The following is a 14625-nucleotide window of genomic DNA, read 5'->3' as shown; positions in this document are numbered from 1 at the left end:
TGCTGGTAGGTAATCTTAGTGCCTGTCCACTTTCAATATTGCTGAGGGTCGCAGAGTCTCTCAAGCTTGCGTACCATCAGTGAATGTCATGTGATGTTTATACTCTTGCATCCTTAGAGAACCATTAGGCTTTGTATCTCCTTCATTCCTGTGTACTTTTTTATAACCAGGGATAAATAATTAATTTCTTACAGGTAATGTGCTATCGATTGAACCTCTCTAATCCAGAACTCTCTTGTCCAGCAACATACATAATCCAGCATGATTTTAGTTAGCTGCATGATCACTTTTCATGGGTGTGACCAAGTTTCCTGTGGTCCCATAAAATTTTTTTACAACCACTAGTCCTGGCTCTAAGTGCTCTGTGCTGTTATTTAGCTGTAATTTACCCCATGTGTCTTCTGATGTGTTGGTAATGCTGCTAGAAAATACTGACCTCCCGTGGTCTGACAAGTTCTCTCATCCGGCACCAGTCTGGTCCTGAGGGTCCCAGATTAGGGAGGTTTAACCTATATCACAATCTATCCCTCCTCCTCCCTTATGGAGGCCTGTCAGCCTGGTTAGCCTGATGCAGCCAAGGGGCAGCAGCTCCTAAGACCAGCAGCAGCAGCAGCAAACAAGACGGCCTTGGCACCAGAGGTAGTGCGCGTACATGAGCCAGACAGTGCAGGGAGAAAGGCAGAATGGGGCGTGGTGCTGGGTCCCAGATGACCCCAACCCTGTCTCACACTGTGCCAGTCAGTCAGCACACTGCCCACTGGCCCAGCCCCAGCAGGATGAGTCTAACATGACAGGCACCAGCAGAATGCTCCCCATTTAAATACCCACATGCCTAACCAGGAAAATGTCTCTCGCTCTCTTCCCCCAAATCTATGCTTTTCCACCCAAACGTTATATTGGCCCAAAGCGCACGATGGGCAGTGTAAGTCCCTGGACCAGGGAGAGGGATAAGCCAGATGCTACTCCCTGAACATTTACCCCCTCCAAATAATGATTGTCAGATTTCCCTGTTGTCTGGTTCCCCCACAACCACCACTTCATTTCCTGCAACTGTGAACAACTGTGAATCAACAAAAGGGGGGCAAAGAGCTTAAAATAAACGGACGCTATGCATCAAAATGATTTTCACAAAGAAAAGGGAATTCTGCCAGGCCTAAGCCTGGGCGATAGCTTCGTGTGGCCCGGAGCAGAGCTGACTGTGTTCTTTAGGATACCAGTGTTTGTGCACCCTAGGCAGTACATCTGAGCCTGTGGCCTGGCACAGGAGTTTCTTTTGCATACACTGGGTGAAGTTGCAGGACTTGCTGCCTCCTGGCTCGAGTGCCTGGCCGGGGGGTTAGGTAGCAAAGCAAGGTGAGGTAGGCAAAGGAACCTGTGAAATGGGCCTGCAGTGCATGCAGTGACTGGCCTCACACCAGTAAGCCATACTGAGGAGCTGTAAGCCAGTTACTGGAGTAGCCGGCAGCTGTGGCGTTTGATGGACAGCACTGTGGGAGGTACAGCACTAGGCCGGGCTGTGGCTCATCCCAAGGCGCTGCAGTGTTGACAGCTCCAGCTTGGTTTGTGCAGGGCTGGATGCTGCAGCCAGCGTGCGCAGAGCAGGGCCGTCCCAGCCCAGCTGCCACTGGGAAACCACTCCCCGGCGTGTCAGTTCTGAGGAATTAAATCCCTGGAAATCTGCCTACCCAGAACACACAGACTGAGGCAAAAGAGGCGCAGAAGCAGCCAGGGCTGGCACCGCAGATGTTGGCTTGGCCCATATGCCCCCATATTCACACACGAAGGCTTTGCCTCCGCATCCTGTGCCAGTCCCCTCAGGGCCAGGCCCCGTATCACCATTTCGGCCTTCTGAGAGGAGGAGCCCACAGGCCTTCCACCACCCTAGGATCTTCTGGGGCGGGTGCAGCTGGCAACTGCTTTGAGTGCAGCCAGATTGGGCTGTCCCCTCCCTCCCCGCCCCGAAATGCAATGAGATGCGGTGGTCCCAACAGCAGCAGCCATTGGAGCCTCCACCCTTCTGAAAGGGAGCACCCGCAGATTACCCCATGCTCAGTCCCTGCAAGGCAGAGGTGGATTAAGCTTCTGTGGGGCCCTGGGCCAGTGCAGGTGGGGGCCTCTCCTCACCCCTTCCACCTGAGGTCCCCCCTCACTCCCTCCAGCACTCCTCACAGGGAACAGGGTCAGGGAACAAGGGCGCCCATTTTTGCATTACCCCACCGTTGGTCAGGGACCCTAAGCATGGATTCCATTGGCCTAGTGACTAATCTGCCCCTGCCGCAAAGGCTGTCCTTGCCCCTGGGCTCAACCTCCAGCACCTGTGGCACCCCTGTCCCTCTGATCTGGAAAGGGGAGCGCTGAGGAGCCCAGGGAATGGGTGCCCCTAAAGCAGCACATTGAACTTTTTCCAGCATAGCTTGTCTGGCCTCACAGAGTGCTCGAGCCAGAGCTGCTTGTGGCAAGACCCTGCCTTCCAGGGGACACATCCAGGCCCAGATTTCGGAGCCCCCTCGTTCTTCAGAACCCAGCACAGCTAACGTGAATGCGAGGCCTTTGCTGTGCCAAAGGGGCTCCGGCTTTGCCACTGACGCTGGCTCAGAACAGCGCCATTGAGCGAAGCAGCCAGAGCATTTTGACTGCCTCGGCCGGCTCCCATCCCCCTGCACATGAGCTGTGGAGCACAGCCCAGCTTGGACGTGTGGGCAGCCCAGACAAAGGCTCCACCCTGCCCTCGCACCCCCGGCACAGCCCTCCTCAGTAAACACAACAGACTGAACATTCGACAATCAAATATTTATGCTAGTGGAAAACATTTTACATAATCTTTAAACAGCCAAGTCATCTCCTCAGTTTCATTCTCTGATCTTTCTGTTTTGAAACAGGATTGGGGAATTTAGCCTATTTACAAAGAAGTAAATATTATGATGAAAACATCAGGCAGCTTAATAGTAGTGTTAGGAGACGTATTTTCTGTGAGTGTTGTGAATTGCATCGCATCCCCTGGCCTATCATATATCCAGGGGACCCACTCAGACACTCCTGGCATTGGGATTAATAGTTCTCTGCTCCAAGTCATGGGAGGGCTGGCTGCTGTCAGCACGAGGCCGACTGTAATATCGCTGTTCCCATTGTAAACTCCTCCTCCGATGGGCACTGCTGGCTCCTGGAAAGGAGCAAGACCCTGCCCAGGCCTCACTGATCAGCTGGTCCCATGCGTGCAGCTTGGTGAGCATGAGAACCAGGTAAGCACCAGGCTCAGACATCAGATCGCCCATGTGGTTAGAGTGGAAGCGTGAGTGTGTTCTTTGCTGAGCCCCAGATATATTCCCTGCTCATCTGCTCAACTTGGCACTGCACTGGGCTCTGTGCACACATCTCTTCCACACATCCCCACTACCCCAGGAGAAGAGACCTGGCTGCTTCCCAGAAGAGCCCTGCAGCCCGGAGCCCATCCCCAGCTTGTAAGGAGAACAAGGCAGGTTATTTCCTGCAGCTGTCCCAGGGAGACTCCATGCAGCAGACCAGTGCCAGGAGAGGGCGGTGGCAGCTCAGGATCTTCCAATTCACTGTTGTAACCAACACCAGAAGCAGAGCTCTGAGCCCATGGGCTGTGGGGGCAGCCTTGGCACGTCCCAATGCAAAGGGTCAGGTGGGTCTCCCGAGATCTCCACAGCTCCTGCTCCTCATAAGCCTCAAGCCCAGGTTTTACCCAAGATACACATAAGTTGGGCTGTGCAGAGCCATAATGTGCACTGTCTAGGTCTGTTTTTCTGTCTGCCCAGCGCACAATATGGAGCGTCAGCAGAGGAGAAGGTCACAGACATGCATCCAAAGGTGCTGCCAGGAGCTAGTGGAAGGAAACCAAAACCAAATGCCCTCCCAGAAAAGTTGGCAATAATGGGCACAGCTGGGAGAGGAGGCAAACTCCAAGTCTATACGAGAAGCTTTTGCTGGTGTCACTACATCAGCTGGAGGGGAATTTGGTCATTGGCACAAGTCTCAATGTGTAGGCACAGTTGTATTGGGAAACAAGTGCTCTTGCTGGCCAAAACCTCATGGAGATCCTGACTGACCGGCAGAGTGCACCTCTCAGAACAGAACTCATAGCTGGTCTAATACACTCATTGTCTCCACTCACTGCTGCCAGACTCTGTATCTAACCAGTGTCAGGTCAGGTAAGGTGTTGGATATAAGCTGGCAACACACGGATCGTTAATTTTACCTGTGCTGTACGTACGGGCAAGATGTGCTGAAAAAACAATCTCAAAAGGCGTCTCTCAGGCCAGGACTGCTACCCAGTCCAAGACAAAGGAGTGTGGTTCTTTCTGCTTGGACACATCTTAGGTCAGTCTTAAGGAGGCTGCAGACTATGTGTTCGGTTTCCAAAGGGGTCTGCATTTCCATTTGAAATGTTTGAGGGGTCCACAAATGAAAAAAAGGGTGGAATTGATAACGAACCCAGTAACTATGAGTCATCTGCACATTTTGCAGCCTCACTACTCATGCCCCTCTCCAGCTGATTAATACCTGTATTAGACAACACCAGCCCTAACAGGGAGCCATGAGGTCCAGGCCGTTAACCCTGGGCCAGGCTGAAGATTGACTGTTCATTCCTACCCTTCCGTCTGGGCTTTTAGCCAGATTTTGCCCCTCATACAGGATAACTTAGTTTCTTTACTGACCTTTTGCTCAGGACCACAACAAATGCCTTTTGATTACCTTGTCAAGGTACATCACCCCTTTGTTGACACATTCATCCTCTTCCAATGGGTTGGTGGGACAATAGTGATCTTTACAGAACCTGAAAACCTTGTGCCCTGAGCACCTCACAGAGTAAATTATCCCTTTAAGTTTTCAGCAAGCTCTGTTCTGCAGAAATGGCACTGACAAGAGAACGCCATGTTCCTGCCATGTTCCAGTGAGGCTGAAGTCCCCCCCGCCCGAGCCCCACAGCTCATTACCCACAGGAACAACTCTCCTCCGCCTCACAGGCTATAATGCAGTCCCAAAGACCCCCTCCCCTCAGTCTCACAGCAGAGGGAAGAGACATTCAGCCACCCAGACTGGTATGGGAAACTTCAGGTAATGCTTTTGGGGAGAAAGAATCTGGAGCATTGAAAGCTCACCATAGGCCAAGAAGCAAGGCAGGCTGGGAGTGCCAGGGGCCATAAAGTAAATATGTGTTTATAGCACAGTGAAGCTGGGGGAGAGATGTGCAATACTGGGTTGCCGATATTGAGAGATCCTGGAAGCAGCAGGATTCCAGCTCCACTCTTCATGGCTCTCCATTCACATCAGGGCACAGCAGGATGACAGAGCAATGGAGCAAGGCAGCTTTGGGGCAGTGCAACACAGAGGGTAACACATGAGGAGCTGGGGAGGAGGAAACATCCAAAGAGGCAACCACAGAGTTTAAGGGACCATTAGGTCCTCTAGTCTTTCTGCCTGCATCTCACTGGCCATTGCGTTTCACTCAGGTCCCCCTGTGCTGAGCCCAACAGCTTGTGGTCAGCCAAACATGAGCAGTTTAGTTAGGAGATTAGACACTGACAGAGGAGATGATAACAGAGTTCTGCCTCTGGGAAGCGTGTAAGCAAGTCCCATGGGAGGGTGGAGGGGAATTCCTCTGCGTGAGGAAAAGTGAGGGAGAAGTCTGGGGAGCGTATTGAGCTGCATTTTTAGGCGGGGGGATGGCCGTTCCAGAAGGGAGGGCAGGGGGCTGTGGAAAACACCCTAGGACAAAGCACCAGCAAACATACAAGGAACAAGCTCCTTGGAGCACAGAGCTCTCCTCGCTGATTTCCCATTCTGCGACATGCTTGGCAAATTTATCACTTCACCAGTCTCACTCTGGTCAGACACTGAAAGCAAAACCTCCCTTCCAAACCCTGGTAGGGACGTCTGCCTGCCCTCTTTTCCATGGCACAAACTGTGCACAGATTTGGACCCAGCTCTGGGTGCTTGAAAAGGCACTGCCAAGTCTGAGATGGCAGACAGGAGTTGGGGAAACACCAGCGCGGTTCTACGTGGCCAATGGCAGTCCCTGCTGTGCCTCACCTCGATCTCTGCAATTGCTGTCTCGTTTGTCCTAAATACAAAGTGGCATTAAGCTGCTGTATCCTCAGCACACTGCACAAGTCAACTCGAGACCAATTTTGTTCATCAGACATTTAGGGCCTGGAGGGTCAGATGACCATGTAGTTACTGGCAGACTGTTTCCTCAACAAGCTCTGGTTTTGGGTAGTTCCTCTTATCTGCAGTTTATCGGTAGCAGAATGAGATTGCTCGGGTTGAGCCTGAGCATAAACCGACCCTACTGCGCAGGCCACCAGCCTGTTACTGGGAGCCCCAGCAGAACCATGCTCAGGAGACACACCAGGATACTGGCAGTGGAGTATGATCCATAGGGACTCTTGGACTCTTCTCAGACAGAAAAAGGCACAACTTGGTACATCAAAAACCATAAAAACACAACGAATTAACATCTCATCCCATCCCACTTCCCGCCGAAGCAGATGGGACTCCAGGTAACGTCCCTGAGTGTCAGAGAACAGGAGTCCCCGATTATTTTCCAGTTGCAGCAATTAACACACACACACACACAAATCCTCTAGGTCCTATGCAGTTGAGTCCCCTCACGCTGCACTTCCATGCTGGAAAGAGTTAAGCCCTATGTCTGTTGATATTTCAGAGCAGCCCTGAAGCCAGCAGTCTGAGACAAGGAGCCTCCTGATTGGCCAAGTTCCTGTTGGTAGTAATAAGGATCAGATATCAAACTTGTCTTCCTTAAGACCCTTTAGTGATAGTTGCTGCTCCCTGCTAGACTATGACATCAGCCAGGACACCCAGTGATGCTGCTGATAGTAAACTCTGAGCAGGAGGAGGGTCCTGCTAGCTCCAAGTTATTTAGTTCAACCCAGCACAGGGGAGAGCAGTTAGCTTCTGTGGAGGGACAGTGCTGGATGGGACCAAATCTTTCCAAGTCACTTCCTGCTTTCTACAAGCCCAGCTCTGGAGAGCCGGGTGACTCCTGGGGCCCTAGCTGTGGCCAGCTTGTCTGCGGGGAGCCAGTTCATGCTTTCAGTGCAGGGGCTTCGGGACCTGTTCGCAGAGAGTCACCATGACACTGCTGGGCTCTGAGCATTCTTTGCTGATTCGGAGCAAGTTCAGATCAGGTAGGGCTAAGCATCAAGAATTTCATCTAAAGCTTTCCTCTCCTGCAAGCCTCAGCCGTATGCTGGTTTTCATTAAATGTTTGGAAGCCGCATGCAAGTAAAATAATCAGGGAGTTGTAAAGCTGTCATGGCTTTGCTCTCATAGAGTCTGTTCTGCAAAGGAAGAAATGCACTTTCCTTCTCGATTACATTTTAACTGCTTTTTCATTGCTTTCAATTTATGTCTGTGGTGTGTGTTGGTAAAGCTTCACTTCCCAGTTTTCTTGGCCTGGGCCCTGTTGGAAAGGACTGGGTCAGAAATCCAAAAGAGCAGCAGTGAAAAAACAACTTACCTAACCCCCACCATACAGTCTAGGTGCTGTCCTATACTTGCATGCTGGTCAGCAGGAAGACAAGCCTGACATTTACTCTGACATCCAGGCAATTGACTTTGTTCCATTAAGTTGTGACTAATCTGATAAAAATGAATTTGCAGAAATGCGTCATTTTTAGAAGTAAAAATAACAAATGGAACATGCAAAATATTTTAAGTGACATCATCAGAGCCATAAAGCCAGAGCCGCCCTGCTGAGTGCCACTTTTACAGGGTTTGCAACTAAAAACATATCCCATTCTTGGGAGTCAATGGAAGCCCCAGGGAGGGGGCTTCCCAGAGGGCATTTTGCGTGGGTGAAGGTGAGTGAAGATGAGCTTTGGGATGGTCATTCTGACTCAGCCCCTCTGCTGGACACGCTTGACTTTATCCGTGGTCTGTATTGACAATAAATAAAAGGTGGGTGGATGTGGGAGTGTTGTTCATTCTTTTAATTAATTGATCATGTAAATGAATTGATCATAATGCTAGAAAAATGTATTTGACAACTGGCTCTTAGCTTCAGTGGGAGAGTTCTCTATAGTTCTACAGTACGTGGGAACATAGGGACAAACTATGTTTGCACGTACCATATACAATCTTGTAAAGCCCATTCCAGACCATAACCCACTCTTGTTTTGCCTTTGTGAATGCTGTGGGTAATAAGGTCAGACGCTTCAGATACCAATGCTAGACGTGTGGTGTTATCAGGATCTCTTAGATAGCTGGGTGGTCAATTTAAACCATGTTCTCTTAGCAAATACAAAGTTGGCAGTTGGTTAAAAAAACCAAGTGTGTGGGGAGGACAAAACATGGGTCCTAGTCTAGCTAAGTTACACACAACTTGGGGCCAGGACTTTGGTGTGGGTTCCATATAACTGTGATCTGACATTTCATTAGATTAAGGCGTTCCATAGATTTTGTTGGTAAATTAATTATGGCACATTGCTGTTTATTTGAAGGAAGTCTCAGTTCCTACCAATTCATGCAGCAATTCCAAAGCAATACTGCCACCTTTCTGAAAAGAGGGGGATGGGGATGTGTTCTGTGTCACCACATTCTTTTCAAATGAACCATTTGTGTTTTTAAGACTCATTTCTGGGTATTTGTAAGGGGGTTTCTTATGGTGCTGAGCGCAGAATTTCAAAATATATTTTGCAAATCATGTAAACTTTATGTGTCTTCCCTTCCATAAATCCTCATGGCTTTCAGCAATGCTGAAGCAACTGATTTATGGCGCATTCTTCATTTTGTGGCTTTTGTTCCCAGAACAGCTCTTTGGCTGTTGCAAGTGACAATGCTGATTTGCCAATATGTTGCCCATTTATTATGTTAGTGCAAATCTCCCCCAGATCCCAGCTTTGTGTAGAATGGTTTTAGCCATGATGCAGCTAAGTGCATGAGATGCTTCAGGGCTGGCATTAACAGCAGCCCAACCCCAGCTGTTGATACATCCCTGAAACCAGAGGGAGGGGGTGGGGGCAGAAGGTGAATGTCGGCAGAAAACAAGGAGTCCTACTGACAGGGTAAACTGGCGCATGACGTGCACTAAAGGAAAAAAACTGAGTAAATGACAGCAGAAATGGTCACTCTCAGTTTGGTACAAGTCATTTATAGGTCTGACCCACCATATGCACTTGCACAAAACTTGCTCCCGCTAGCTGTAAAATGCTAGTGCTGGTGTTAGAGAGTAGAGTATGCGGCCTGTGTTGGGCCACACATCCAATCTGCACAGGTATAAATGACAGACAGGCAATGGTGAACCAGGCCCTAATGGGACTCTACTGCCTTGAAAATGGTGCTACGCAGGCCGGCATCAGGTGAGAGGCTGTGATGATTTCCTCCAGTTCTAGAAAGGATGACCCATGCTTTGTGACTCTTGACCTCGGATGTCTTTGGAACAGTTCCGTGCCGCCTGGCTAAGGTGGGAGTATGAGTGGGTTCCTGCTTTATGGTCTGAGCCAGGCCAGGCTCACTAGATAGTCATTTATAATATTGCCTTGTGTCCTGTGCCCAGAGCATGAATGGCAAGTTTCTCCTTTTCCAGCAGCCCTCAGTGGAGGGGAAGGGCTCGGCCCAGAGAGATCATCTGCAGAGCCTGCAGCAGTCCTCATGCAATGCAATGAGTAGCTGCGCCAGGTGGAATTTGGGAACCCTGGCTGTGGTTAAAGATGCAGAATAATCTACATGTCAGTAATCCCAATGTGTTGCAGGCACTAAGGTTTTTCTCTCCTCCCATTTCCTAGGAGTAAGAGACAAGGCTTTGTCTGTATGCTTATTTTGTCTATTTTGCCAGAGATGAATATGCAAACCTGAGGTCATCCTGACAAATTTTGCAGGAACAATGATTCTACTCACTTGCCTGGCTGCCGTGCTGTCCTTCAGGCTCCAAGTATCAATGGGATCACATTAAATCAGCTGGGATGCTCAAGCGGGCATCCCAGGAAGTTTTCTCCCTGGATGCTTTTAACTCTTCCCAGAACCAACCATGCCTATGGACAGAGCCATTGCTCCAGATCAAATCAGAGGCACTCAGTCATTGTCAGAATGCCATAGCACGTGCTGCATACAAACCTTGGCTGCCGGAAAACACAGCATGAAACAACCTTCACTCCCAATCTGTTTCTAGAGCCAGGCTTGAATATAAAATGTGCATCTGAATCAGACCTGTGATCAGCAAACATGGCCCATGGAGGCAGATCACTATGGCTATAAAGTAGATATCTGCAAATTTGTACAGTTCTGCTCGTTTCTACCTTCTCTGGTCAACCAATGAGGAAACATTGAAAAGGTCCTACGCTGATAGTACCGCAGTTCTGGGACTGAATGTATAACATTCTAGACGCAGCTCAGCACAATGGACCCCAAAGAGTGGGCAGCTGTCTTGGGCGGCCAGGCAAAGGTACCAGTGAGCATTCTTTGGGTGACACTAGAGAAGCAGGAGGCATTCCAGTCTGACTGTAGCAGGTGAAGATGTCTTGAGGCCTCCAGGTTATAGTGCAGCGGCACACAGGAAAGATGTTTTCTCTGCACTGCGCAAGCAGAAGGTCCCCATGAGTATCTGAGTGAATGCCTGACACTAGGGCTACATCTACACTAGCCAAAAACTTCGAAATGGCCATGCAAATGGCCATTTTGAAGTTTTTGGCTAGTGTAGACACGGCCTAGACTAGGCAGAGGGGGAGAGTAGATGAGCTATGGGAACTGAGAGCAAGGTTGTTTCTGGTGATCGTTTGAAGATGGGTAGGGGACACAATCCCTCTTAAGGCTGTTCATGGAATCTTGGCTGGCCATTCCCGGGTTTTTCAACTGTGTGTTTTAGTTTAAATTTCAAGTAATTATTTTTTAAATCCATGTATGAGTTGACAGTCAAAGCCTCTCTTCATTGTTGCCTGAGGGTTCCCTCTCCCTGGCAGTATTTAAAAACAGACTTGTGCAAATGCAAAGTATGTTGGTTTGTGTCTTGTTTTCTCTTAATATGCATCGTGACCCCGATGGATTTTTAGCTGATGGATCTAATTACCCCTCTCCTGCAGTGGGTGGGAGGGAGGTGTACACATCCTGGCACTGACAAGGTTAAATGTATTGATTTGGGACTGGGGAGCAAATATGTGAGCTCTGGGAGGAGATGATGATATTACCTACACTCCAGTGCTGAAAGGGTTACGCCTGGCCAGGAGCTTCAGTAATGTAAAGGGTTAACAACTGTAGGATTAACAGGTGACACTTTCAACTCTGCTGAGCTCTGGGGGAGAAGTGGATGAATGGAAGAGGGGCTGACGCTCCGCAGAGTGTAGCCCGCTGGTACCTTCCGAAGGGCAGGCCTGGCTTTCCTGGAGCTGTGAGGGACACCCACAGCCCAGCAAGGCTCCTGCAGGCCAGGACGGCACAATCTTGTACTCCGTGCCTGCCCTCCACAGCTTGCAGGGCCAACATTCGTAAGCCAGGGAGGGAGATCAGCAGGGGTTGTCATCTCTGGGACCTCCTCCGCAGGGAGCCCAGGCCCCAGATGAAGGGGGTGTCTGGCATTCCCCCTTCAAAGTCTTGGAAAGCTGCTGAGGAAGTGACTTACAGGAAGACTAGAATGAGAAATACTCCTTGTGGAATGGCTGGGTGCACCCTTCCTTGGGGTCATGCCCATCAGCAGTGAGCCAGGCAGAGGGTTTGAGGGGAGCAGATGATCCCCCGAGGTAACCCCTGTCAGCAGGCTGGGCAGCCCCCTGGGACTTGGACAGGTGGGATGGGTCTCGTGCCCTCCAGCAGGGAGGCAGGAGCGAGGCTGATGGAAACACTCATCCTGGGGCTGACGTGCACTCCTCCCGGTGTTGGTGAAGTCGGTTCTCAGGCAGTCACAAGGATGGTCTTGGGCAGGGTCATGGACGTGGGACAGATTTGTCCCCAGGACAAAGCAATTGCCTGCAATGCGCCTTTTAACTCCTTATTCAGCCTGACTGGACGTGGGTGCAGAGCATTGAAGAGTTGAGCTCTGTACCTCACCAGGCCATGTGGGTCCCCTGTGCTGCATGCTCCATGAGCCACCACCCCGGCAGGCAACACTGACTGCTGCTCCCAATCGAGAATGTTGCTTGGGCCAAAAAGTACAAACAATAGGTGCCCAGACTCAGGTATGCGCAGGTACAAGCCTGGCCCTTGCTTCTGGTGTCTGGGTTTCCCCTTCAGAGAGCAGGGACAATTTCACTTAACTGTCTGGACGGAATGTAACTGGACGATAGGTGAGAGCTGTGGTGATGGCCTTTGTGTTCTGCACGAATGCTTAGCACCATTATGTTATGTGCCATAGTCCCAGCGTACTAGCTCCACTGCACTGCTTGGCGTGCAAATGGCTTTGCCTGCTACTCTGAGCTGCCCCGGCCACATGCACACCATTGGTAACAACAGACCCAGGTGAGCTGCCGGGCAGACCTTTTGCATGCAGGAGCTGCTCCCAGCTGGGCGTCTTCTCCCAGCACAGTCACTAGGAGCTGTGCTTAGCTGGCAGTCTCCCCATAACAGCTGCTCTGGGCTCTTGAAGGCTGGGATTCTGGCTGAGGCCTAGTTGCTGTTCCCAAAGCAGAGGGAGCAGGAGTAGATCTCAATCTGGTCTAAGCCAGGCTGAGGCGGCAGGAGCATGTGGCACTGCTGGGAGCAAGGAGTCACTGTCCTGGATCCACACCAAAGAGGGCACTTTGGCACAGGACTGACTCTGACCCCTAGCTCCATCACTGCCCCAGAGCAGCAGGTTCTGCCCCTCTGGCTGTACCATGTTTGGGACCTCTTCTCATAACAGCTGCTGCTTGTGATGAATGTTGTACCAAGTCCCTGCTCTGTGGCAGGCTGTGCGTCTCTTGGTGGGCCTCAGGCTGGGGGAACTGCTTACTCTCTACTGCCGAGCTACAACCTAGCCAGAGCAGCTCCTGAACAGGCCCTATGGACACAGTCACCCCAGGCCTGGCCCAAGCTGAGGACAAGCTGAACGGCGGCAGAGAGAAGGCACTGAGGTCTCCAGCCAGCCAGCATGCTCAGGCAGAAACAGCCCAGCTGCAGATGCCTTTGGGCACAGCCCTGTTCACAGCAGCCTGCTCCTGTGCCTGTGCCCAACCCTGTCTCTCACCCTCCTCCCAGGGGTGGCAGCTCTGATGGGAAGTGTGCTCCAGCCCCTCAATCATTTTCATTGCCCTTCGCTGAACCCACTCCAATGCATCCGCATCCTTTCTATACTGGGGACCAGGGGAGAAGAACTGAACGCAATACTCCAGATGAGGCGTCACCAGTGCTGAATAGAGGGGGATAATAACTTCTCTAGATCTGCTGGAAATGCTCGTCCTAATGCACCCCAGTATGCCATTAGCCTTCTTGGCTACAAGGGCACACTGCTGACTCATATCCAGCCTCTCATCCACCGTAATCTCCAGGTCCTTTTCTGCTGCACTGATGCTTAGCCAGTCAGTCCCCAGCCTGTAACAATGTTTGGGATTCTTCTGTCCCAAGTGCAGGACTCTGTGCTTATCTTTGTTGAAACTTATCAGATTTCTTTTGTCTCAATCGTTCAATTTATCTAGGTCGTTCTGGACCCTATCCCTACTCTCCAACATATCTATTTCTACCCCCTAGCTTAGTGTCATCTGCAAATTTGCTGAGGGTACAATCCATCCCCTCATACAGGTCATTAATAAAGATGTTGAACAGTACTGGCCCTAGAACCTATCCTTGGGGCACCCCATTTGAAACTGACCACAAGCCAGACATTGAGCCATTGATCACTACCCCGTGGGCCCAACTATCTAGCCAGCTTTCTATCCATGTTACAGTCCACATATCCAGTCCATACTTCCTTAACTTATGGGCAAGAATGTTGTGGGAGACTGTATCAGAAGCTTTGCTAAAGTCAAGGTGTATCACATCCACTGACTTCCCCGTGTCCACAGAGCCAGTTACCTCATCATAGAAGCTGATCAGATTGTTCAGGCAGAACTTGCCCTTGGTGAATCCATGTTGACTACTCTTGATCATTTTCCCCTCTTTGAAGAGCTCCAAAATGGATTTCTTGAGGATCCCCTCCATGATTTTTCCGGGGACTGAGGTAAAGCTGACTGGTCTATAGTTCCCTATATTTTTCTTCTTTCCTTTTTTAAAGATGAGCACTACATTTGCCTATTCCCAAACATCCGGGACCTCATCTCCATGAGGTTTGGAAGATAATATCCAAAGGCTCTGCAATGACATCTGCCAATTCCCTCTAACCTTGGATGCATGAAATCCAGATTTGTGTGAGTCTAGCTTTTCTAAATAGATCTTACCGCATGTTTATCTCACCAAAGGCTGCCCACCTCCTTCCCATAGTGCACTGCCTACTGCCATAATCTGAGAGCTGACCTTGTCCATGAAGATTGAGGCAAAGAAAGCATTGAGTACTTCAGCCTTTCCCACGTTATCTGTCACCAGGTTACCTCCCGCATTCAGTAACAGCCCCACACCTTCCCTGATAACCCTCTTATTGTTAACATGCCCGTAGAAACCCTTCGTGTTGCCCTTCACATTCCTTGCTAGCTGCAGTTCTAATTGTGCTTTCACTTTACTGATTACTCCCCAGCATTTTCCAGC

General features: G+C 50.3%; 1 protein-coding gene across 13 annotated transcripts in view; it reads left to right on the top strand.

Annotated features, from left to right (window-relative positions):
* MYOCD (myocardin) overlaps positions 1-14625 on the top strand; it is a 295350-nt gene that overhangs the window by 213585 nt on the left and 67140 nt on the right. The window contains exon 1 of one of the 13 annotated variants that reach the window (XM_075014384.1): positions 6809-7172. The exons of 11 other annotated variants lie outside the window; for them this stretch is intronic. In XM_075014384.1, coding sequence (XP_074870485.1) covers positions 7118-7172 — 55 coding nt within the window. In that variant the 5' untranslated portion in view covers positions 6809-7117. Of the gene's footprint in view, positions 1-6808; positions 7173-14625 lie in introns of those variants that run through there. One more of the 13 variants, XM_075014392.1, reaches the window with a different exon arrangement.

Source organism: Carettochelys insculpta, chromosome 20, assembly GCF_033958435.1.
Source record: "Carettochelys insculpta isolate YL-2023 chromosome 20, ASM3395843v1, whole genome shotgun sequence".
In the NCBI taxonomy this organism is placed as follows: Eukaryota; Metazoa; Chordata; order Testudines; family Carettochelyidae; genus Carettochelys; species Carettochelys insculpta.
This window is presented reverse-complemented; position numbering and strand designations above follow the sequence as displayed.